This window comes from Telopea speciosissima, chromosome 3 (assembly GCF_018873765.1).
Source record: "Telopea speciosissima isolate NSW1024214 ecotype Mountain lineage chromosome 3, Tspe_v1, whole genome shotgun sequence".
Classification (NCBI taxonomy): domain Eukaryota; kingdom Viridiplantae; phylum Streptophyta; class Magnoliopsida; order Proteales; family Proteaceae; genus Telopea; species Telopea speciosissima.
In genome coordinates, this window is record NC_057918.1 from 12471532 (window position 1) to 12494803 (window position 23272).

The window sequence follows — 23272 nt, forward strand, 5'->3', positions numbered from 1 at the left end:
CATCGACATTCTTGTGTGCTGAGAAGGTCTATAATATGTTTGTCAGCAAAACATGGTCTTAAAACTTGATTAGTCAACTCACAACTTGGCTTAGTTGACTGGTTCATGGGTTCAATTTCTTAGTGTTTTCTGTGGAATGGCTTGTGGGTGGGGGTGTGTGTGACTTTATATTTGGAACTATAATCACTAATGTATTGATTTATGTCAATGTCTCCACTTTTGCATCTTACTAATTTTCTTACATTACTTCTTTAGGGGATCGAAGTCGCACTAAATCAGATAAAAGCACTGATTCCAACAAAAATGCCAATGCTGAAGGTAGTTCAGAAAAGGATGGAAAGGAGGAAAAGAAAGCACCACATACTACACCCACGGAACAAGCAGTTGATGTAAACAAAATGGAGAAAGTTGATGGTGCTGAAGTCAAGGAAAATGCCACTGGGGGGGAGGTTGCAGGTGACAGAAAAATTGAGGGAAAAGATGGAGAAGCTGGTGGGGAAGGCAAGCATGTTGAGAAGGAAGTAGACGAACCTTCTGTTGCTCAGGCAACTGAGGTTCAGAAACCTGGAAAAAAGAAAATTATGAAAAAGATTGTCAAACCGAAGGCTGCTGCTAAGAAAGTTGGCATGGAGGTTACAGTCAGGAAACAAAATGAAAAGTTGAACGAGAAAGATGCCGGAGACAAGCAAGTTAAACCTGAAAACAGTGTTCAACAGGATGAGACTTCTGCTGATCCCTCTGGTGTTAAAACATTTACTAGAAAGAAAATTGTAAAAAAAGTTCCTGTTGGTAAGACCTCTCAGAAGGGAAACAAAGCTGGAGCTTCTGATGACATGGAAGCTGAGGTGAAAGCTGAGAAAGAATTGGACTGTGAAGAAGATATTGTGAAGGTTAAGGTAGATCCCAATGATGCTTCTGCTGTACAGGAAACTGGTGTGAAAACAGTTGTGAAAAAGAAGATCATTAAGAGGGTGCCTAAACGAAAGGCTACCAACACTAGAGAAAAGGATGGTAATGTGGAAGGCAAGAAAGATGGTGACAAGGATGAGAATAAGATTAATAAAGGAAATGAAACAGAGAACGTGGCTGAATTAACTGCAAATACAGCTAAGCAGGTGGATGAGGCAATCAAATCAGAGAAGAAAAAGAATCCCAAAACAGAAAAAGAGGGTAAAAAGGAAAATGCAGAATCAGATAATAAAAAAGGGTCTGGTGCTAAAGTGGAGGCTGAGATTTCAAAGGAAAAAGTTCCTAGTAAGGATGTTCATGATGGCAAGAAGGAAAGGACAAAAGTTGTAAAGGAGAAAAGAAACAAAGATGGGAAAGATGAATCTAGGGGCAAGACAAGTAAAGAATTGAAAGAAAAGGGAAAGCCTGAGGAACCTCCCCAGCATCCTGGTTTGTTTTTACAAACAAAATGGAACAAAGAACCCAAGGTAAGTTGCATGTAGCTTTGCTTTCATTTTATATGGCACTAAATATACTAGGAAAGGTAAATGATACCATTGAGAGTTTTACTGATTGCAGAAATTTGCCAACCTATTTGGGTTTCAGGGAGATCTTATGCCAAATCCCCTTTATAGATGCTTGCTTCACTTGTCAGATAAAGGGATTTTCTTATTGACACTCCTCTAGGTGTCAAATAATTTGTGACCATACTTTTTTTTGCCCTTTTGATATGACAATTTTTTTCCCAATGAGGATAATAATGTCAGATCACGTGTACTCGAAAAATATGCACGACAATTACACCTTCTGATAATGACATAATTATAAATCACTTTCAACTTATTTTTTGAAAACACTTTTGTACTCCTAATTTAAAAACCATTTGAGAATAAAATTAGGGGCAATTAAAAGGAGGTGTCAAGTTCTAAATACACCTACAGAGATGTCATTCAGACATTCCCAAACTTAAATGAATAATCATATAATCTTAGCATTATCGGAAAAACATAATCTTAATTAGACAAATTGTTAAAGCTCTATGATTATCAAAACAGTTGTAATGGAGTGGATGTTTATATATCTAGTTATCTAATATTATTTTCTTATCCTACAGCTTCGCTCATTGTCACTTTCATTGGACTCTCTCTTGAATTACAGTGATAATGATATTGAGGAATCAACATTTGAGGTTTGTTTTTTCTCTACCTCAATGATTTCATTTGTATATGGAATTATGGTGTTATAATAATTTTGTTCTTTTTCTACATTAATCCATGTTAAGAATGTATTTTTCTGAAACTCAAGTTTCACATCTTTGCAGCTTTCATTGTTTGCGGAGTCACTTTATGAAATGCTTCAGTACCAAATGGGTTGCCGTCTTTTGTCTTTTCTTCAGGTTGGTTATGAAAAATAAGTCTGCCTGGTTTCTGTATAGACTTCATTCTTTTCCAAGGATAATTGCTGAGTCTGTAAATATGCTTGCTCTATTTGTAGAAATTACGCCAAAGATTTGTGAGCAAAAGAAATCAACGAAAAAGAGAACGTGATGACAACCCTGAGAAAGAAAATGATGAGGACAAATCTTCTAGGAAGCGGTCTAAAACAACTGACAAACCTCCTGTGGAGAAGGAACTTGCAAAAGCTGAAAAGCCAGATCCTCCTAATCCAGATGGTGAAGAAACAAAGGCCAAGGAAGGGGATGCTACTGTCGACGGGACTGAGGAGTCCAAGGTGGAGGATGACACAGATGATGAAGTAGAAGAAGATCCAGAGGAAGATGTGGGTGAAGATGAGGAAATGAAGGATGCAAGCCCCCAGAATGACTCACCTACAGAGGTAAGCTTTTTTTTATTACATTATTTAATTTAATGAAAAAGATTCTATTGGTGCGAAAAAAAGGCACTTATTTTGATGATTACTTTGTCATCGTATAGTTAGTTAAACATAATTACGACATAAGCTGATTCAAGAAAAAAAGCAGTCTTTCTTGTTCTCTTGTCTGTCCCAAATTTTGTAGGCCATTCTTCTTTTTCGTTATTTTATACACTTGACAACATTGAATATCATGTCTACTCCCCCCTCTCTCCTAGTTCGGCGAGCTGCAGATTTTCAGTTTGTCTATATTCTGCTTGATGATGAGACAGAATCAACTCGGAATCTAGTGGAATGATTATAATGCAATGAAAGATATTTAAGCAACTCTATCTCTGTGCTAGAATTCTGTCTTGCTAAATGGTTACGATGCTGATCAAAGTGCATTGTCACATATATTATATTTCTTGTTAGTTTTGTACTTAATCCCTACTAAGTATTCATTTATCTGAAACTGGAGCTGCATGAGTTGCCACTACCACATTAGCAATGTTGTAACAGTGGATTTTGCTTGTCAATCAGCTCTATGACTTATAATATTAGATTGTTCTGCAGGCTGATGAACACAGGATGGTTGATGCAGAGGCTGACCCGAAGGAGTTAGGTGATGTAAAGGTTGAAGTGGAGTGTGGACAGGAGCAGAAGAATGAGGAGAAAGTTGTCGAGACACAGGAAAAAATAGAAAAAGATAACTGTGCAGCGATGGAGCCAGATAAGAAAGCAAATCCAGTTGTCGATAAAGAATTATTACAGGTGGGTTTTTGAGACTTCGTATCAATTCATACTTGTTGCTTCTAATTGAACAGAGAATGGGTTCTGTCATTACTTCTGATGTGGTGTTTTTTATTCCATTAGGCTTTTAGATTTTTTGATCGAAATCGAGTGGGCTACATCAAGGTAATTCATCATGACTCTCTGCCTTGATGGTCATATAATTCAAGGACAGATATTCAGTATTAAAAGTATATCTATTTGCTTTTTGCAGGTTGAGGATTTGAGGTTGGTTCTTCATAACTTGGGAAACTTCCTTTCCCACAGGGATGTGAAGGTGCGTTTCTTGCTCTTGTCAAATTTCACTACTTACTTCTGCCTCCCCAACCCCTCACCCCTTCTCTTTGTGAGCCGTCATGACTATGGATGTTTTCATGGAGCAGGAACTTGTGCAGAGTGCACTCCTAGAAAGCAACACAGCGAGGGATAATCGCATACTTTACAATAAGTTGGTGAAGCTATCTGAAATAGATATTTGATTCGACAGTGTTGGAACTTCACAATAAATTTTTGAAGCCATCTGTGATTTGAGATTAGTTAGATTATTGAGGAAATTTTTATGGGAGTCTGCGGGGAAAAGGATAAGCTTCTCTGTATTTTCATTGACAACCTTTCTCCCTGTTCAAGGCTTACAGGAAATTCGTCAATTATACTCCAACTTTAAGTTTTGTTCCTTTTTGTTCTCTTAAATTTGTGAAGAAATCGGTGTTATTTATCTTAGTGAGTAATTGAAGTTTCAGACATTGTATTGTAATTGGCAAGTCACTTATCGTTCTTCATCCATCGCTTTTACTATTTTTTTTATTTCCTTTCTCCATCGACACTGATTTCTTTGTGTAGGATAACTGTTGATTTTGTTTTGTGAACATGGTAAGATCTATGGTGAGGGGAGGGGGGGGGGGGGTCACTGTTAGCATTAGTTAAAATTCGTGTCCTTTGTATCAGGTCAATGCAGTGTCCCCTCTCTTTTGAAATCTCTGACCTGAAGTGAAGGTGAAAATCCTCTGGTTGCAAATTGTAGGGAAATCAAACTGGGAGCAGGGTGTTTTGTTTTTTATGGCATGTCCTCCGAAATCTACGAATAGGCACTTAGTTCTGCTACATGGGAAGCTGGATGGTTTGAAATTTTATGGACCATGTAGATCCAAGTCTTGGATGGCATGTTCACTGTGAAGTCTGAATGGATAATTAGTTCTACCACAGCAAGCTGGAGAGGGTTGAAATTTTCTCTTGCTTACATTTCATATTTTAGCTCAACTATTTTGTCAAATTGCAAATGAAGTACAAAAATTTTCAGGAATACCAGGAGGATGAATACAGGGATGATGCACGAGTGTATAACGAGTTGTGCAGTCTGTAGATGACATGTTGGGTTGTATTGTATTTGCTATTGAAAATAACACAATGAGTGCAGACATTTCTTATAATCATCAACGATTGTGTGATTAATCTTATTAAATATAGTTTTTAATCTGTAATTTGCATTTGAAAAAAAGAGAATTTTTAACCTCTCGGAGGGTGTACACCAGCACTCTCTGTTTATCTCTTTCGTCACATGAAATGACTTTTGTCCCCTTATCTATGAAATTTATTTCGTTTTTAACAAATTTACTTGAGTTTGAATAGGAAAAGATGAACCCTCTCACTTAAAAAAATTTTTTATTTCTTTTTTAACAAATTTATTTGCTATTTGAGTACGAAAATATGATGGGTCTTTTTTATTTTAAAAAAAAGAAAAACTTTAATTTCACTTTACATTTCATTTTAGTTGTGATCAGATCAGATCAGATCAGATCGCGGTACAATGGGGTTTCCCTTATGTTGTGTCTCTAGCAACAAGTATACTACTACTACTCTTGAGTTTTCACTTGAAAATCAACTTGAGTGTGCTCTGATAATTAGACATATTCATTCTACCTCTTGGCAAGTCAAGGCAGTCCATTCTTCTATTAATCAAAACTGATTGAATCAGAATGGTTTATAATAAAGGTTTTTTCAAGCCATTTTGAAGTATGGGTGGCAGTCAACCAGTTAGATTGGTTAGGCTAATTTCCACCTGTCACAGAACAACATTTTTTTATTTTTAGCCTAGCATAAATTGCCCCCGAGTGTTAAAATTAGGTTTTGATAATTGCTTCAACAATCCATTTTAAATTGTTGATCTCAATAACAGTGAATTTAAACTAGAGGAAATTACTCGACGTTAGACATGCTTGTGGCAAAAATGGACAGCTGATACTGCTGCCTCGTCAGTGGCGGATGTCTATTGCCCTTGTCATCAACAGAAATTAAAGTTGAGCATTCTCTCTCTCTCTTATGTCCAAGGAGGATTTAGTTCACAATATCGATGCCGGTATTGGTTGCCATTAATACCGATACATTTGGATTGGTCGTAGTAGCCAGACATGGATGTTCCCCTCCCTCCCCCCCCCCCCTTCCACCCCAATATTCCAATTTTTTTTTTTTTTTTGAGAAAGAATGCTAACCAGAGTTGTCTGTGAGTGTGTATTTGCGCCTAGACATAGCCTGGTGTGAAAAGACCACCACACACCCTTGGATAGGTGGAAAGGTCCACAGGTGCGGCGGTTTTTTTCTGCCAGACTGTGTCGGGGAGCAGGTACACGCCCATATACAGCATCGGTTAGCATTCCTTTTCCCTTTTTCTTTTTTAGTATTTTACGCTCTTTGATTTTTGTACCATCAATCTGGTATTGGCTGCGTCCAATTTGATTCGGATAACTGAATCCATGCTCATCTCTAACACAATGCTTGGATTGGGTGGTGTATGTTTTTCTTAGGGAAAGGAGAGAAGTATATTCTAAGGGAGAGGGATAGACACACGCCGACTGTTTGCTGTAAACTAGCGGACGACACCAATGGGGGTGTGAAATGGGGTATCATATAGGAGGTTGAGATTCACAAAATTATCAACTTTTGATGGAACTTTGTAATTGGATCCTTTAAAACACTTGACAACTGTTATGATTATAAGAAAGTTGATCAATAAGATTTATAGAATTGTTAGTCGAACACCTGTAGGTTGAGAGAAGCAACTTATATATCCGTTTTTCTTTTTTTTAGTAGATAAGAACCATTGGTGATCATAGGTTTTCCATTTGTCATCTCCAAGATAAATCTAGGGTGAGTGTTGATCAGTGGCTAAGTCCAATAGTATTCTTAAGAATTTAAGTTATTATGTCAATTTGTTCTTTTTAATCAGCAAACCCATTACCTCAACAAAATTTAGGTAATTATGAGGGACATTAGAAGCTCTATTAATTTTTCTTGTTTCAGATTCTTTTTTTAATTGATGAGTTGCACGGGAAAAAAATGAGTTGTTAAATTACACCTTTAGATTGAAAAATTGCACTCAACCTTGAATTATTTTAGATTATGACTTATGAGTTGGACTTATTAGTATCCTCACACCTTAATTTTTCTTTCATATGTTACGTTTAATTTGGACCATATAAATAAGGAGATCAGTTTAATTGGGTGGACCGATGTACTTTTTCTTAGACGAGCTCAACTCAAATATCAAAATTACTATTCAAAATTCAAAAATGCCAGGCTGCCATCTACCAACCATTGGATTGGCATAAATTCCATTGGTCGGCCTGTGAGTTGCACATAGCACAATAGCCTAACCCCAGGCCGCAGAGATTCCAAATCCCATTAATATAACACCCACCAGTTGCATTTTTTCATTCTACGGACAACAACATGACCGACCAAGAACGGATTTTAATCCTCTTCAATTCTCTAAAGTGTGTAGTGCGGCACTTTGGAGTGGAGATGTCGACACCCGGCAGTTCGGACATCCAACAGTCAAAATTCATTGACTTCCATTTTTTTTTCCTTCTCAAGCTCAACACCGTTGGATATCCGAGCTGCCAATTATAGACATCTCCCCCCACCAAACTGCCAAAGTGCACACTACTAAAGGAATTGAAGAGGATTATTTTCCGGTAATAACACAATCATATCCTTCTACCCAAGAGAGGAAGCATGAAAAAAAAGAAAGAAAGTGGCCTTTCCTTGTGTTTTAAAAGAACGAAGTAAAAGAGTAACCCTTCAATAAAATCAGTCAAACAGAAACAGCAGGAATAATAATAATTTAGATGAAACAACCGAGAAACAATTCTAGCGATTTTAAACTATGCATCCAATTCTGTCACCATGTACACCACATCCATCCATGTCCCCTAATTCCCTCCCTCATCAAGCTCTCTCCTCTTGGAAAGAAAGCTGCTCAAAAGAGGAATCACAAGAAAAATCCTTCTTCAATTCCTTTATTGGGTCACAGATTCCCAGAGTTGTAGAGCGCAATATGTGGAATTGTGGATTGGGGAAAGGGGGTGAGAACTGAGAACTGGCTCAACAGCCATCGCAAATCCGCCGGAGATGAACAAGAGCCCGTCCTCTGTAATTCACTACAGTTCATCGTATTCAGATTCTTTAAAAACTCCAAATTTGGAAGATGAAGGAAGGAGTCCACCGAAATCCTAAACTTTAAAGTCAAAGATAAAATAAACACTATTCAAACCCACTAAGGATTTGAGAATCTCAGGTGTTTAAGCCCGCCACAAAGAAGAGTGAAAATTGGAGAAGAATAAGAGGAGAGGGGAGAGAATAAGAGAAATTGGCACTCCGCAAGGAAATCAGAAACCAAGGGAACATTATTTATGTTTGTAAAAGGAGAAAGGAAAACTACAGGTATCAATAAAATCTCACCTGAAATAGAGTAACAAAATAATTCCAGAATGAAGTAGAGACACAGAGATTGATAGATAAGAAAAGAATGTTAAATGATTTAAACTTTTAAAGCCTGTGAGTGAAGAAATCAGCCACGGCTTCGGCTAAGCAGAAAACCACTCTCCAAAGAACTGAAAACAGAGTCGCATAATATGTTATTTGCGGCATGGAAGAAGAAAGAACCTTTCGATACCTCTTCTCTATCCACTCTATTCCCACCACTACCGTTCCCCACCACCAGAGAGATTCTATTAGCAGCAGCAGCAGCTTCTTCTTCTTCTTCTTCTGTTGTTCAATCTTGTCCTCCTATAATACTAACTTTGTTTCAGCTCTCTTTCTTCTTCTTTTAATCTACTTCCGACATGGAAGATCAGGTTCTGTCCATGAAAGATGAAACCGCAAGCAATGGGAAGACTTGAAAAAGGGTAAGCAGGGACAGATGATGATGTCCTGTTCCTGTTCCTCCTCCTCTTTTAACAGATAAAGTGACGAAGGGGGCACTCCCCATTATCATAACTAGGCGCTTTAAAAAAAAAAACCAGACCGACCAGATTGTACGGGCCGAACCAATTACATCGAAAACAGATCAACATAATTCTTATTGGTTTTGGTTTTTAAAAACTCTAAGACATCGAAGAATGTAGCTCGTCTCCAAGGAGCCAAGCGCGCCCAGGGTGCTGCCAGCCGTTGGGCTGTGCTGTACATATCCCTAGGTGTGCGTCGAGATGTGTGCGGCACAACTCAATCGTTGGATGCTCCCTGGGAGCACCTTGAGCCCTGGGTTCCCTGGAGATGATCCTGATCCGACATCGAAACAGATTGGATTGAATGATCAGAACGATTGAACACATCCGCCCACCACATGTTGTATGCTAACTGGTGGCACCACTGGGCGTACAGGACAGTGCATCACATAAGAGGTGCAAGAGAGTCATCTCAAAAGGGGAAGAAAGAGATAGACACATGCAACAAGGGCTAGCTTGTTTAACAACGGTGTACTTAACCTTTTTCAATGTTTTAATTATGAAACAGAAAAAAAAAAGGTTAGTTGGTCACATGGTTATTGCGCCGAGAGAGCACGTGAAAAGACCATACCTTTATGCACATTCTCATTGGCCCCCTTACTGGTGTAAGGGCTACATGACTGATTAGCGTTCTCTTGCAATTGTCATGAATTAGAGACGGGACAAATAATAGACCAATAAAGAATTGATAAAAAAAAAAAAAACCGGTAAAAAGAATCGATAAGGAACCTATATCAACCGAACCATAAATATCAGTTTTGATTTGGACTTTAAAGATCGAACACCTTATTGGTTCAATTTCAATCTGATTCGATATATATAAAAAACAAAAAACAAAAAACAAAAAATCAAACCAAAATGAACCGAATTAACCGTTTATAACGAAATGTTGTGCTGGAACGTTAAAAACAGAAACGGACATGTCTCTCACTCTCCCTCTACAGTCTCCAGTTGCAATTTCCACAACTCTTAACACGCAAGCTTGATGGATGGCTGTCTGATGACGGATGAAGTGGAATCAAAATCAGAGAGGAAAGTAATTGGTTTACTTCAGACGATGATGAAAACAAATAAAGTCAAGACGGAAGGAAGAAGCAGATTATAATCTATTTTTATAATTTTTTTTTCATAAACATATCACGAAAATTTCATTTTGGTGAGTTCAATGAGATCTGGACGAGGGTCAACTGTTTATGGGTGTGTTTGGTTGCATAATTTTATAGAAAGTATTTCTCTGAAATCGTGATTCTCAATTATTAAAATTGTTTGATTTCATGATGTACTCACAGGACCAATTATTAATCGTTTTTTTTTTTAAATGTAATTATAACAACCAATTATTAATCGGTTGATCAGTCGATTCAGGGTTTTAAACCAATTATGATTAAATGGTTGGTTTTGTATTTGTCTCAAGAGCAAAATGACAGATTAATTAAGCTTTAATTTTTATTATGGAAAGAAAATGCTATTTGATGCACGTTCGATACACTACCCATGCACTCAGACAAAAGGACGGACGAAACAACAGTCAAAACCCCCTGGAAAATTCTGCCTTTTTGTTCAAGATGTTCCATCTGGAGATGTTGAACCCTTGGATTCTGACAAAGTTTTTGTCATTCCTAGATTTTCATCCTTTTAAGTGCAGTGCACTAGCCAATACATCACACTTATGAATCCAATCGTAAAAACATGGGTAGTGAAATCTTTTCCGTAATAATATCATATCTGATGATTACAATAGTAGGGGTAGCACGTATAGAATAGGGTCCACTCCCTATTGGAATGGGTGCTACTACGTAGAGAATATTATATGATTTGTGCTTTTGATTGCACTAAATGATAATCTTTCTTGTTTTGTTTTTTTGGTTGAATAAATGATAGTCTTTCATTTGATATCAAATCATAAAAATGCAAGTGCATGGAATTATGGAAAGTAAAAGCATGATATGGAAAGAATTCTCAAAACCAAACTCAAATAGTAGGATGATAGGATCCAATGCACTTTTTTGGTAGAAAGATCCAATGCACTTGAGTTAGAATGGATTTCGATTTGAATTGATTTAAGAATTGAAAACTATTTTATGATGAAAATCGAATCGATCCAATTCAAGATAGATTATAAAGAAATGACTAGAAATTGATCCAATTCCAATACAGGAAGTAGCGATTAGAAGAGGTGGAAATCAGGATCGCTGTCAACCGATTCCAATTCAATTTGACGGTTTCACCCATCCAATTCCCGATTCTTGAAACCATGTTTCAGTGACTTTGAGAAATAAAATCAGACTATATTACTGCGGGAGTGACTTGTCATATGTTGGAACAGCACGCAACACAGAACATCTGAATAAATATAACATATTGTGTTAATAAGAATTACTGAGTCACTCTATCAAGCCAAAGGGTATCATAGAGCTAGAAATTTTGTACCTTTAAAAGTATTATTATTATTATGGATTTTAACCAATCCCATGCTGCCAAAGTTAGTAAGCATGCTCATTATAAATTTCTGAACGCAGAACCAGATCAATTAAAAAAACACGTTTATATTGCAAATTGAAAATTGCTTGCCCCGGTAGGTATTTCTCCATTTACTAACAACAAAATCCAGTGATATAGGTCACTAGAGAAGAGCCTAATTTAGTAAGTTAACCTTTTAGAAGATTTACAAATCAAGGGCATTTGGTCTAGTGGTATGATTCTCGCTTAGGGTGCGAGAGGTCCCGAGTTCAATTCTCGGAATGCCCCAATGGTGTTTGTTGGTACCTCCTTGTTGAGGATGCTTAGTTTCATGTTTTATTTAGGTTTTCTTTTTACCTTTGTAATCATAAGCGTCTCATCGAAACCATTCATCCAATGAGATAATAGTAGGATTGCTTGAATGATTTCTATTTCTAGATGAGAGGAAAATATCTTTCAATCTTGAAATAGGATTTGTTTTGGACCAAATAAAATCATCTTGTATTAATGAATCAATTTGTTCTATTTGTTCTTTTTCTTTGTTGGAATTAAGGTTTTCTTTAATAATTAAGAAGGCTTCTAAATTCATTAAGGTGAATAATTAAGCAACAGAAATTAACCAAAAAAAAATAAAAAACTTGTTTCCATCAAACTACCACAAATGTGACTGTTTGGTTAAATGAGGTGGGAAACTTCGAGTTTGGATCTACTACCCACATGGGGACAGTGGGAACAGATCTAAACCCTCCATGGGGGTGTGGGACCCATCTCTACGGTGTGGGATCCACTACCCATGGAGGGTTCAGATCTGTCCCCACCCGTCCCCATGTGGGTAGCTGATCTGGATTCGAAAACTTCCAGAGAAGCTCATTAAATGTACTTATTCCTGTCTAGTGAGATGGCACCCCTCTTTTTGGCGTTATTCATAAAAAAAATTACTTTTGAGTCTATCTCTCTCTTCTTCTTATTTCCTTTATTTCCCATGGAATTCCACCCCATGTCCATTTCCTCTCTTCCCCACTAAATCCTACCTACTATAAAATGCATATTCTATTATTTCTCATCCTTGTCAATTTAACGCACAACAAGTTTTCCACCCCTTTTTATCTGTCAAATAAATAGGACCTAAAGGTTTTGATATGGGAAAAGTCTCTACAATGGGCTATATTTACATGTTCTTCAAATTGATTGCGTTTTCAGTGTATACTTTCACAAAGAACATTGAAAGGTCCCACATGGCTGATTCTCATAACTGTTTTGAGTGTTTTCATTAAAGTAAAGAAACAGAGGATGTTTACACCATGGTCACTAAGTGGCATCTTCTGATGAAAGTGTCCCGCTGATTCTTTAACCATTTTACCTTTAAATTGAGAATCAAGAGTCATGGAAATCACTAGAGTTCATCCACTTTGACTATAGAATTTGTGTTCACATCAGAATATGATCAGGCCATTTAAAAGGCTGAGTAGCAAGAATAATTGTTCAATTTTGAGTTTTGAGGGAAGCACTAGATACCAATACTAGCTAGATACTGGAGATATCTAGTATTTTTTTTTTAAATTATATTGGAAGTATAATTGTTCAATTTTTTTTATTATAAAAAATACTAAATACTGGAGGTGTTGTTAGTGGTTAACTACCAATGTAAAATTTAAAAAGATTGGAAACTGTAAATGAGAAAGCAATGAGACACTAAACAAAAGGTCTTTTTGGTATCATTTTTCATTTTCATTTTCTGACAACTCTTCATTTTTTTTCATGTGTTTGGTATCATTTTAAAATTTATTTTTATTTAAAATAAATGAAAACACCCCCAAAATAATGGCCACAAACATTCTTCCTTCATTTTTTCACTAGTTTAAAATGAGCACGTGCTCTTAAGCCCTATAAGTTGAGGGTAAAAGCATCATTTGCTTTTATTATTAGAAAGGTGGGCTCCTACCCCTTCTTTTTTTCTTCTTCTCAAGCCCTGCGACCTCCCTCTCTCATCTTCGCTATTCTCCATGTCCTCTCCTACTTTCCTGAGCAGCTGGTCCCCATCTGCAAAACATATCCCTCTATCCCATTTTCTTTTCTCCCCGAAAATCCTAGTCTATTGCCGCTTCATCAATCTTCCATTTTCACCATCATTTCCTATCCTCCATAGCCCAGTTCCCACTCCCAATCTCATAGAGACCTTCGTGCATTCCCTCTTTCTCTCCTTCCAACCCATCAATGGTCGCCACCTCTCTCAGTTAGCTCTATCCCTCTCAAATCTCTTCAATCACTTCCTCATCCTCAGCATCCATTTTTGAACCTTCTCCCTCCTCTATAGATTCTCGATTCCTCCAATAGTTGAATTAGCTCTTTGCATTGCTTAAATGAGTTGTATTTGTTCCTTGTTCAATGGCTTCCTTTGAGCCACAAAGGCTGATATGGTCAATCCTATCTAACTTGAATATATAGACTATATCACAAAGCTGGGATGAAGTTTTTCTTACAAAATCTGTCACCATTACTGCCAAATCCGTTTGTGGATACAACAAACCAAGCTAGATAGATTTGTTTTGTGACCTGTGGGTTTCAACTTTGAACTATAAACAAAAAGACTTCAAGGGTGGGTTTAACAAGAAAAGTAGAATGTATGGTTCAAATTGATGGTTCATTGAAGACTAGATTGGGAAGAGAAATAGCAATTGCAACAACCATTTCAGTCATAAATTAATTCCCATAGTTAGAAAAAGAGAGTGGTCTTTAAACTTTTTAAGTTTTCATCAGGTACAAAAAACCAACCTAATGTTGTATTTGTAGGGGTGTAAATGAATAGTCAAAATCCGTTTCCGTATCCATGTCCGTATCCATTTAGCACTATCCGGATCTGTCCAAAAGCTAAACGGATGTGGATACAGATAGAATATAACTATCCGAAAAACTATATTTACATGTAAACGGACAAAATATCCGATCTGTATCTGTGTCCGTATCTATTTAGCACTATCCAAATCCGTCTGATAGCTAATCGATTGCGGATGCGGATATAGCATTATCCGAGCCGAATCCAATCTATTTACAACCCTATGTATTTGTGGCTCATTTCAGAAGAAATATGGAAATATCTCATTGAATTGAAATGAATCCTTCAACCTTCTCTATCTATCTGCAATGAATCATCATCCCTTAGGCCCCGTTTGTCTAGAGAAGATAGTGGGGTGGGAGAGTCTGATGTGTGGGATCCACCCGTAATAGAGGTAAAAGATAGGAAAAGGTAAACGGTGGGAGAATCACTATTCATCTCCACCCCAAGTCGCTTGGTTAGATTTATAAAAATTTTGAGAGAGAGAGAGAGAGAGAGAGAGCGACAAGAGAGAGAGAGAGGCTCAATTCTTCCGTTCAACCCCAAGATGGAAACCCTTCCTATAGATGGCACCCGACCCTCTGAAGTATTAGGATTTTTCGGTGAAGGAGGAAGATGATGTGAATGTAGTGGCAGAGGGTGTGGCCGCGGAGGACGACGCCCCCGATTTGGATTGGCGTCTGGGCCTTTCACCTGGTCATCGGAGCCAATAGGAGAGGTTGCACCGACATTGGAGCTTCTAATTTCAGTGCTTGGAGATGAGCCGATTCTTTCAGGGCGAGGAAGAATGTGGACTTGAATCTTCAGGCCATGCAATCAGTGAACAACGTTGGAGCTTCTTGTTTACATAGAACATCGACTTGAATCTTCGGGTCCTCTAATTTCAGTGCTTGGAGAATGTCGACCTGAATCTTTCATAGTGTTTAGCCATTGTTATCATGGCGGATGAGTGCAACATGATGTAAAGTCTAGGAATTTTGGCAAAATCCCACTGATTTCGCAGAACTTTGTAAAGGGTAGGGTGGGGTGGGAGAAATGGTTGGTTAGCTGAGCTGACAAGAAAAATTAACTTGTCTACCCAAATTCCCACCCCTTAACCAAATGATCTAGTATGTTATTTTGGGGGTGGGGTGGGGGTGTTCATACAAGAATCCCATCCCATCAAAACCTCTCTAATCAAACGGGTTTAAAGTTGATTTGGGAAAGAAGATTGGTGATTGGAGAAATTCTTCCTACCATTAAAATTAATATGGGCTTTGGGCCAATTTTTCTAAAAAACCTAATTTCAATATTGAATTTCCAAGATTTGGCTGTATTTGTTCAAAAATATTACAAAAATTATTTATACATTAAATAGTTACCAAATTTATTTTTTATTCTATAATCTATTGTGTTTGGTAGATAGTAGTTACCAAACAGTTTTTTTTTTTTTTTTTTTTTTTTATCAAAATGCTTTTATTAATGAATTTTTTTAAAAAGGTCAATAACAAAATGAAATTAAATGAAATTATGATACCATAAAGGCCCTTCAGTTGCATTTGTGACTAACTAATTGGTAGCTTACATTTGTTTCTAAACCGACATGAAAACCGACCCGATCAAACCATAGCCTCCAATTTTGCAACCCTAATTAGGGTTCAAGGTATTTATAGGGCGGCGGGCTGTTGGGATTGGGGTTGATAATTTCGTAGCCTTTGTGTTCTGCTTTGGACTTCGGAGACTCACAGGAGGAGGAGGATCTGAAAACCCTAGCAGTTGATCTACATCTACTTGCAACGATGGTGAGTTCTTCTAAGCTGGCTTTATTGATTCGTTCATTACTACACCATCTTTTCATCTTCATTGTACTACCAAACTCCAAACGGCCTTTAAGCTTAATCTGATCTAGAATCTGAAGAAACTATATATTTTGTCGGTGTCATTTTGTTGCCCAGCCGCTCAGAATAATCTTTGACGGTGATGGCATCTTTTAATTAGTTGGTTTGCAGTATTCGAAGTCGAAAAACCTTGTCGTTGCGGTGTTTCTTTTTTTTAGTAAATTCATTCATTGATCAGTATGGATCATGCTTCGAAATTTCTTAAGTTATAGTTGCAAATCGCAAGCTTCATTTGTCGCCATGGGAAGTTAAAAGCATATGTTTTGCTGTATTTTGAATTTTTGAGTTATGTTTTATTTGGTTGTTTGAAAAAATTCACTTTCCTTCTCTCTAATTTCCCTGCCGACCATAACGAGCCGAATCGTATACATGATTCCAGTGGATTGTGGAGTTTCAAAAACCTGGTACACTAAGTGAATATCTCTTAGTTTAGTTGCCATTCAATTCATTTAAGTGAGTCTGGATATCATGCTCCGGAAAGTAAATGTTCTTTTGTCTTTCTTTGTTTATCGTGTCCATTTCAAAGACTGTACATTGGGCAGTTTTTGTTAGTGTTGTTAATGTCCATTGTTGCTTTTTTGAGTTTGCACATTCTAGTGCCTAAGTACCATGGTTTAGTTGTTGGAAATTCAGTGGGTTGTACACTTGTGGAACTCTTGTGAATCTTTAAAAATTAGTCTTATTGCTTCATTTTGACACGCATGGCTCCACCCCTTCCAGTGAACGAGGTTGTTTTTTTTATTACTTAGTTTAACTGGTAGTCTTATTCCTATGAATTTAGATATCTTACACTTCATGATTGGATTTCTTTAGTTATTGAAAACCATAATCAGTATTGTTGGAAAGCCAGGCTCCTCTGCTTCATATGGTGGTCAAACTTGGTTTGATCACATCCTCTCTGCTGGACTATTTTTCATCTTTTTTAAAATGGCTCTTTATTGATTGTTTTTTCCAGGTTCTTGCCATGAAACGTTTTCTTTTGGGTCTGTTGGCATCAACATTAACATTGTTAAGTCAGGAATTAGGCAATGGATATTTGTCCACTTTTAGGTCAGCAAACATTAATATTGGTAGGAGAGAAAGGTTATAGTATCACACTTCTATTATAGTCAGAAGTCTTGTTTGTATCTTGTCATCTGAATGTCCCGTTTAGATATGAAGCATCTGCTTGGTTTAAGTATATAATAACTGAAAATCAGAACTCTGAAAATTGGTGCCAAGGTCACCGTAAAATGCTGGTCAGTGAACTGCCATCAACCAGCTAAAGCTTTTTCAATCAGTGATTGTCTATGAATATTCAAGGAATCGTTCTATGAAGAAAGGCCAACTGTTATATCCTAGTTTATATATTTTGAATGCTACCCATTGAGGTTGTCGACACATCGTGTTGGCTAGTTTGCTTTTGTCCACCTTCCATACAAAATACACTTCCTTGCAACGTACAAAAAAGAATTGCAATTTACCAAAGGATGGGAGATAATATGACAGGAATGCTGATTAAAAGAAGAAGAAATCAATAAAAATGTAGAATTCAATCTCCTTCAAATATTATAGGAATTTCGTGCTCATATCGGGGTTCATTGAGTATGGTTTTTGTCAAGAATTACTAGTGCTTAGTTTTGAGGGTGGCTGAAATACTGGGACAAATTCAATGATTTTTTGTTACTCCATTTCTCTTGAACCTTGTAATTCAGTGGTATTTCTGTAATTAGTTAGTTTAGAGTCGGCAGTGAAACATCTTGAGCAACGGAGTCCTCAGGTTTAGTTGGGATTTTTACAACTGTTCTTCGTGTTGGACAACCAATATGTATGGTTTTGTGATGGTATTTGAGTGGTAACTTTTTCATTTTTTAAAAAGTAGTCAAAGTTTTAGGAGTTGGTTTCTGTAAGTGTATGTTAAGCAGATTGTAATATTTTTGATTAGTTTTTTACCTATTTGTTCCCATGACATGGCTTCCTTCGATTCCTAGGTGTATCTGCGACGTTTTCTTATGTTTTTGTATTCTATTCTTATTTACCAACTTATTTCCATGCCTTCTTTTAGCAGCTTACAGAACCATTATTAAGAACTAAATCTTGCCCACGGAATTTTATAGTTGAGAGTACACAGTCGCACGTCATATGCCATAATTCTAGTTTTTACAGAATCAATTTTTTTTCCTATCTTTTATAAGAAGATGCTTACTAAACCAAAACATGATTTATATTTACAGGTGAATGTACCAAAGACAAAGAAGACCTATTGCAAGAGCAAGGAGTGCAAGAAGCACACCTTGCACAAGGTCACCCAGTACAAGAAAGGTAAGGATAGCCTTGCTGCCCAAGGGAAGCGTCGTTATGATCGTAAGCAGTCTGGCTATGGTGGACAGACCAAGCCTGTCTTCCACAAGAAGGTGAAATCAGCTCCAGCAGTTTTCTTCCATTCTTTTTTTATATTATTTGTATACCTGCTTCTTTACATGAAAGAACTTACAGTCCCATTTTGGATGTTGTTTGGTGTATTGACTCATTAGATGGTTGTTGGAAGAGATTAAGCTGAATGGTGTTTCCAACCCTGCAGGCTAAAACTACCAAGAAGATTGTACTCAGACTCCAATGCCAAGGTTGCAAACATGTGTCCCAGCATGCCATCAAGGTTAGCATCTTGACATGATGTTGCTTTTTTCTTTTCTACTGCGTCCCCTGCCTTGTGGTCTCAATTAGTATTTCATTTGTTTGTATGTCTTTGCAGCGGTGCAAGCATTTTGAGATTGGTGGGGACAAGAAGGGAAAGGGAACTTCTCTATTCTAGATGACAGCGTAGGAATTTTGTCAAGCCATTTTAGGATTTTCCTTGCTGAATTGTTCTGTACTGTTTCAAGTGTGGTAACAATTTCCAGTCAATTTTGGTTATCTTAGCGGGATTTATATAAGTTAAGAGAATTTACAATTTTGGTTATCTTACCATTTATTTGATGGTGGTTCCATTTTTGATTCTCATTGCCTAATTCATGCGTAGATGGCTGTATTGTGTCACAGGCTCCAAGTTGCTGAACCTTTTTGACTTTCAGTTTAGTGGGTTACAACCGTACTTGTCTATTCTTCATTGCACTGGAATAACATGTTTTGCATGTTCCAGGTGACTGGGTTTCCTACCCTGTTATTGCTTGTTACTTATAAAATTTTATTGTTAGGTTACATGCGAACCAAATTACAAATTTTCCCTCCTTATAGTTGGATTGCATGTTCTGTACCAAATGACACCATTTTCCTCTTGGAATTTGTCTTCCGTGTCCTAAACGGAATAGGTAAAATTCCTAGTGCTCACGGTATCCAAAATGAGAAAAAAACAAAACGTATATTCCAGTCTAGAGATTACAACTCTTTCACTGTGGAAATTTTTTTTTATGATTAAGAAAACCTTGAACATAAAACTAAATGTGAGGTGGGACCAACTGCCAGGCTGTGTATCCCCTGCACCAGTCCGGGTCCAATTAGAGCCCATTCGGTGGGTATTGGGCATCTAATAAATGCAGGATTTTTCACATCACTGGGGTTTAAGGTCATTCTCATTAGTGCTATTGCATTTGCATTAGGGTGGAACATGGGGCATTTGTTTGCCAGTTTTAACCCTAAGATTCTATAATATGTGGATTTACAAATTTTACCCCTCAATTCAACTCAACAAAAGATAAAAAGATGGTGAAGCGAACTTATTCACTCTCCATAGTGGTGACCCTTTGTCTTAATTGCAGAAGTTTTTAAAGTCTGAATGTAAAAGGATTTTCAAAAATAATTTAAAAGTGATTCATATTCTGTAATTTTCAAGAATAATTTCTGTTCATGTGAAATGATAAGATTTACCTTCATTGAAAAAAATGAGCGATACTGAAAGGATAAAAAACAAGTATACAACCTATGCAAGTGCTATAGTACTGGCCTGGCGTGCCTCTCTGCATGGGTTTCTTTTGTTCCGGATTACATTATGTTAGGTTTAATATAGTATTGAAGATCAAACCAGCTAAAGGGAGCACTTGTAAAGTTAGCCGTAGGTTCTGCAAGTTCTATAAAAGATCCAAGAAGGTTCCAAGGTACTATAAGATAACTAGTTGGGGTGACATATTGACGAAGTGCCCTATTACAAAACAACAATTGAATTTTAGCTTCTGCATGGGTTTCTTGTTCTTCCCCATTTGTCCATAAATTTAGAGCATGAATTTTAGTTTCTCTTTACCATTGGCTATTGATTTTAATCCTAATTGGTTAATCCCACCCCCAACAACACGTAGGGGTGTAAATGAATTGTCGAAATCCGTAATTTTATCTGCTCAAAAGCTAAATGGATGCAGATACGGATAGGCTATAGTTATCCGAAAAGCTGTATTTACACGTAAACGGATAAAATATTCGATCCGTATTCGTGTTCGTATCTGTTTAGCACTATCCGAATCCGTCCGATATGTAGATGCAGATATAACACTATCCGAGTCAAATCCGATCCGTTTACAGTCTTAAGTCAACACAAACCACCCCCCTCTCCTTCTCCCAAAAAAAAAATCGTGTCATCCCTTATAAATATAGAAGGATAAAATATCATCCTCCCATAATTACGACTCTTAGATTTTACCATGCCACCGCTGACATTTCTCCAAACCGCTTCGTTCATCCCCCAACTTTTTCTAAAAATGAATGAAATTGCCGTTTACATCATGTTTTGGCTCCGATTCTCTTGAGATTTTCGTTTTCTAGCCATCAAAGTTAACCTATTTGCACCCGATTCCCATATCGTGAAACGGAGCAGCTGCTCCACCCGATTCCTCATATTCCTGCATTGCACATTTCTTGGTTTTTTTGGTAAGATGCAATGCACATTTCCTATTCATGGTGAACACATATCACCATTTTATGAATTTTTTTATAAAAAAATAAGAAAAGAAAAGAAAAATGTCCTAAAGGCGATCCTTCCAAAAGAATCGAATGAGAGAGATCTAGAGGCAGGGTTTTAAGAATTAAGAATCAGATCGGTGAATCAGTTGTGATCGATCCTAGTTTTTAGGATTCACATCCAAAACTCTATAAATTCCATGTTTTTGGATGAGAACTGATTCTAAGGTTCCTGAGCACGGATTCATGCTACTTCTGATTTGAATGGCTATAATGTCCCATGCATGGTTTGGGGTATCCGATCGAATCGGCCGATATTGGCCGGATCAGATCGGTATTGATTGAGGCCGATCCCAAGATTTGACCGATACAACAAGGTTTGATTGGATCGGCCGATCCAATCTGATCCTTGACCGATCCAACTGAATATATATATATATATTTTAAGTTTTTAAGTTTTTTTTTAGTTTTTTTATATTATCTTGACCGATACCAATCGATACCAATCGATTTTGACCGATCCGATCACGAGATCACAACACCCACCAACTCTGATCGATACATGACTTGATCCATAAAAAACGATTTTGGAGGCTTTTTTGACCGATCCTAACCGATTTGGACCGATCCGATCCCGGTCCAAAAAGGTTTCGGCCATGACCAATCCCGAGTTCGATACCTGGATTTTGAACCTTGGTCCCATGTGTCAAAATGGGCGGGTCACATTCTCTCACACATACCTCACTTGAAAAAAAATTATTAAACAAAAACCTTGCAAAAAGAATTTCAGATTGCTCCTACAGTGGCGGACAAAGATAGGCCTAAGAGACAAGGCATCAAGTTTCCCAGTTTTAATCCTCTCCAACAGTCACTAATCTCACGGTGTTAAAAGGAGAATTGCAAACGAGAAAAACATCGACGGCCGAGGACCGCCTAAATGACTTACAATCCGAGAGTCCTTGTTCAACGGTAAAGAGTTGACCGAGATCGCTGGTTGTCGAAAAATTATTCTTTTCAATTCCTTAAAGCTCGGTAGTGTGACAATGTTAGGTGGAGATGCTAGCAAATGGAAGATTGGATACATTACAGTGTATACGAATCACCATGTGTAAGCATCTCCACCTAACACTGTCGTACTATTGAGCTTTAAGGAATTGGAGAGGATCAGTATTCAGATTGTCTATGTCGTCTTATCCAGAGCGGCCTGAGCGACACAAATAGGACTCCTTGCAATGATCGCTTTACCCCCACTCGGGCAAAGTGCTTGGGCGGCACACAAACAGGGTGCCTTGCAATGATCGCCTTACCCCCGCTCGAGCAAAGTGCTCTAGCAGGGGTAAGGCGATCATTGCAAGGCGACCTGTATGTGCTTCGCTCAGGCCGCTCTACCCGTGGCACTGTAGAAGATCAGGGTCCGGATACTAATCCGGTTTTGTGTGTAATAACTTGTGTAAAATGTCGTTTTATTTTCAATTGTTTTTATTAATTTTTTCATCGGCATGTGGACCCTGATTTTATTAACCCTCTGATACACTGTTATCTGGTACGAACCTTGTTTCTTTCCTTCGGAAACAGTCATCTTGTAACAAATTAAAAAGAGAGAGAGAGAACGTAAATTGATTGGTTGCATTAAATTTTATTAAGTTCACATAATATGAAACCCAAGAGGCTTATTAAATTTTTGTTTGGGGCTACCAACCAAACAGTTACAGATGCATTAATTAGATAGATACCAATAAGAGAACAGAACGTAAATTGGATCAAGAGAGACAGGGAGAGATATGATCCCAATATTTAATGGACTTCTGGAGAAACACAGGATACAGACTGAACGTGGGGAGTTGTTACAGTTTTTAAATAAGAAACATTTATTGCTCTGTAGAGCAGAATTTATGATTTTTGGTTTTTTTCGAGATAACAAAGAAAGAATGAATGAATTCTCTAAAACCCACAAAAAAATAAAAAATAAATAAATAAATTTGTGCATCGAGGTCGCCGGCTTAGTTTGGCGTGTGCATGCTTTCCGTGAGATCAACAGTGTAGGATCCTCGGCTGCAGGTTTTCAGCAGTACAAGTACTGGCTTTCAATCCCTTCCTCTTTCTTCTTCCTTTTGTGTTTTTGCGGATGTTTTGGGAACGTTGTTCTCACCTTAATGAAATGTTTTTATCAAAAAAAAGTTTGGCGTGTGCAGCAGTAATTTGCAGCAAAAATTACAGAGCATTCACAGTAGGTAGCAGCAACCAGAGTGGAGAGTGTGGGGCTATGGATGGTTTTGAGTCTTCACTCTTCACTTCACTCCTCGATTAACTTGTAGATTGATCGATCTGATTCTGATAATTTGATCCGATCTGTTTGAAATTCTGAAACT

General features: G+C 37.5%; 1 protein-coding gene and 1 non-coding gene across 6 annotated transcripts in view; both read left to right on the forward strand.

Annotated features, from left to right (window-relative positions):
• Nucleotides 1-23272, forward strand: part of LOC122656772 (60S ribosomal protein L44) — a 48026-nt gene that overhangs the window by 16107 nt on the left and 8647 nt on the right. Inside the window, exons 16-22 of one of the 5 annotated variants that reach the window (XM_043851418.1) lie at nt 256-1436; nt 2063-2137; nt 2270-2286; nt 3390-3393; nt 18254-18433; nt 18601-18675; nt 18772-18832. In XM_043851418.1, coding sequence (XP_043707353.1) covers nt 256-1436; nt 2063-2137; nt 2270-2286; nt 3390-3393; nt 18254-18433; nt 18601-18675; nt 18772-18831 — 1592 coding nt within the window. In that variant the 3' untranslated portion in view covers nt 18832. Of the gene's footprint in view, nt 1-255; nt 1437-2062; nt 2138-2269; nt 2287-3389; nt 3394-10424; nt 10429-13738; nt 13748-15862; nt 15945-18253; nt 18435-18600; nt 18676-18771; nt 18929-23272 lie in introns of those variants that run through there. The other 4 variants (XM_043851422.1, XM_043851420.1, XM_043851421.1 and 1 more) reach the window with 4 other exon arrangements.
• TRNAP-AGG lies at nt 11547-11618 on the forward strand. Its single transcript has one exon. It is a non-coding gene; the product is annotated as a tRNA-Pro (tRNA).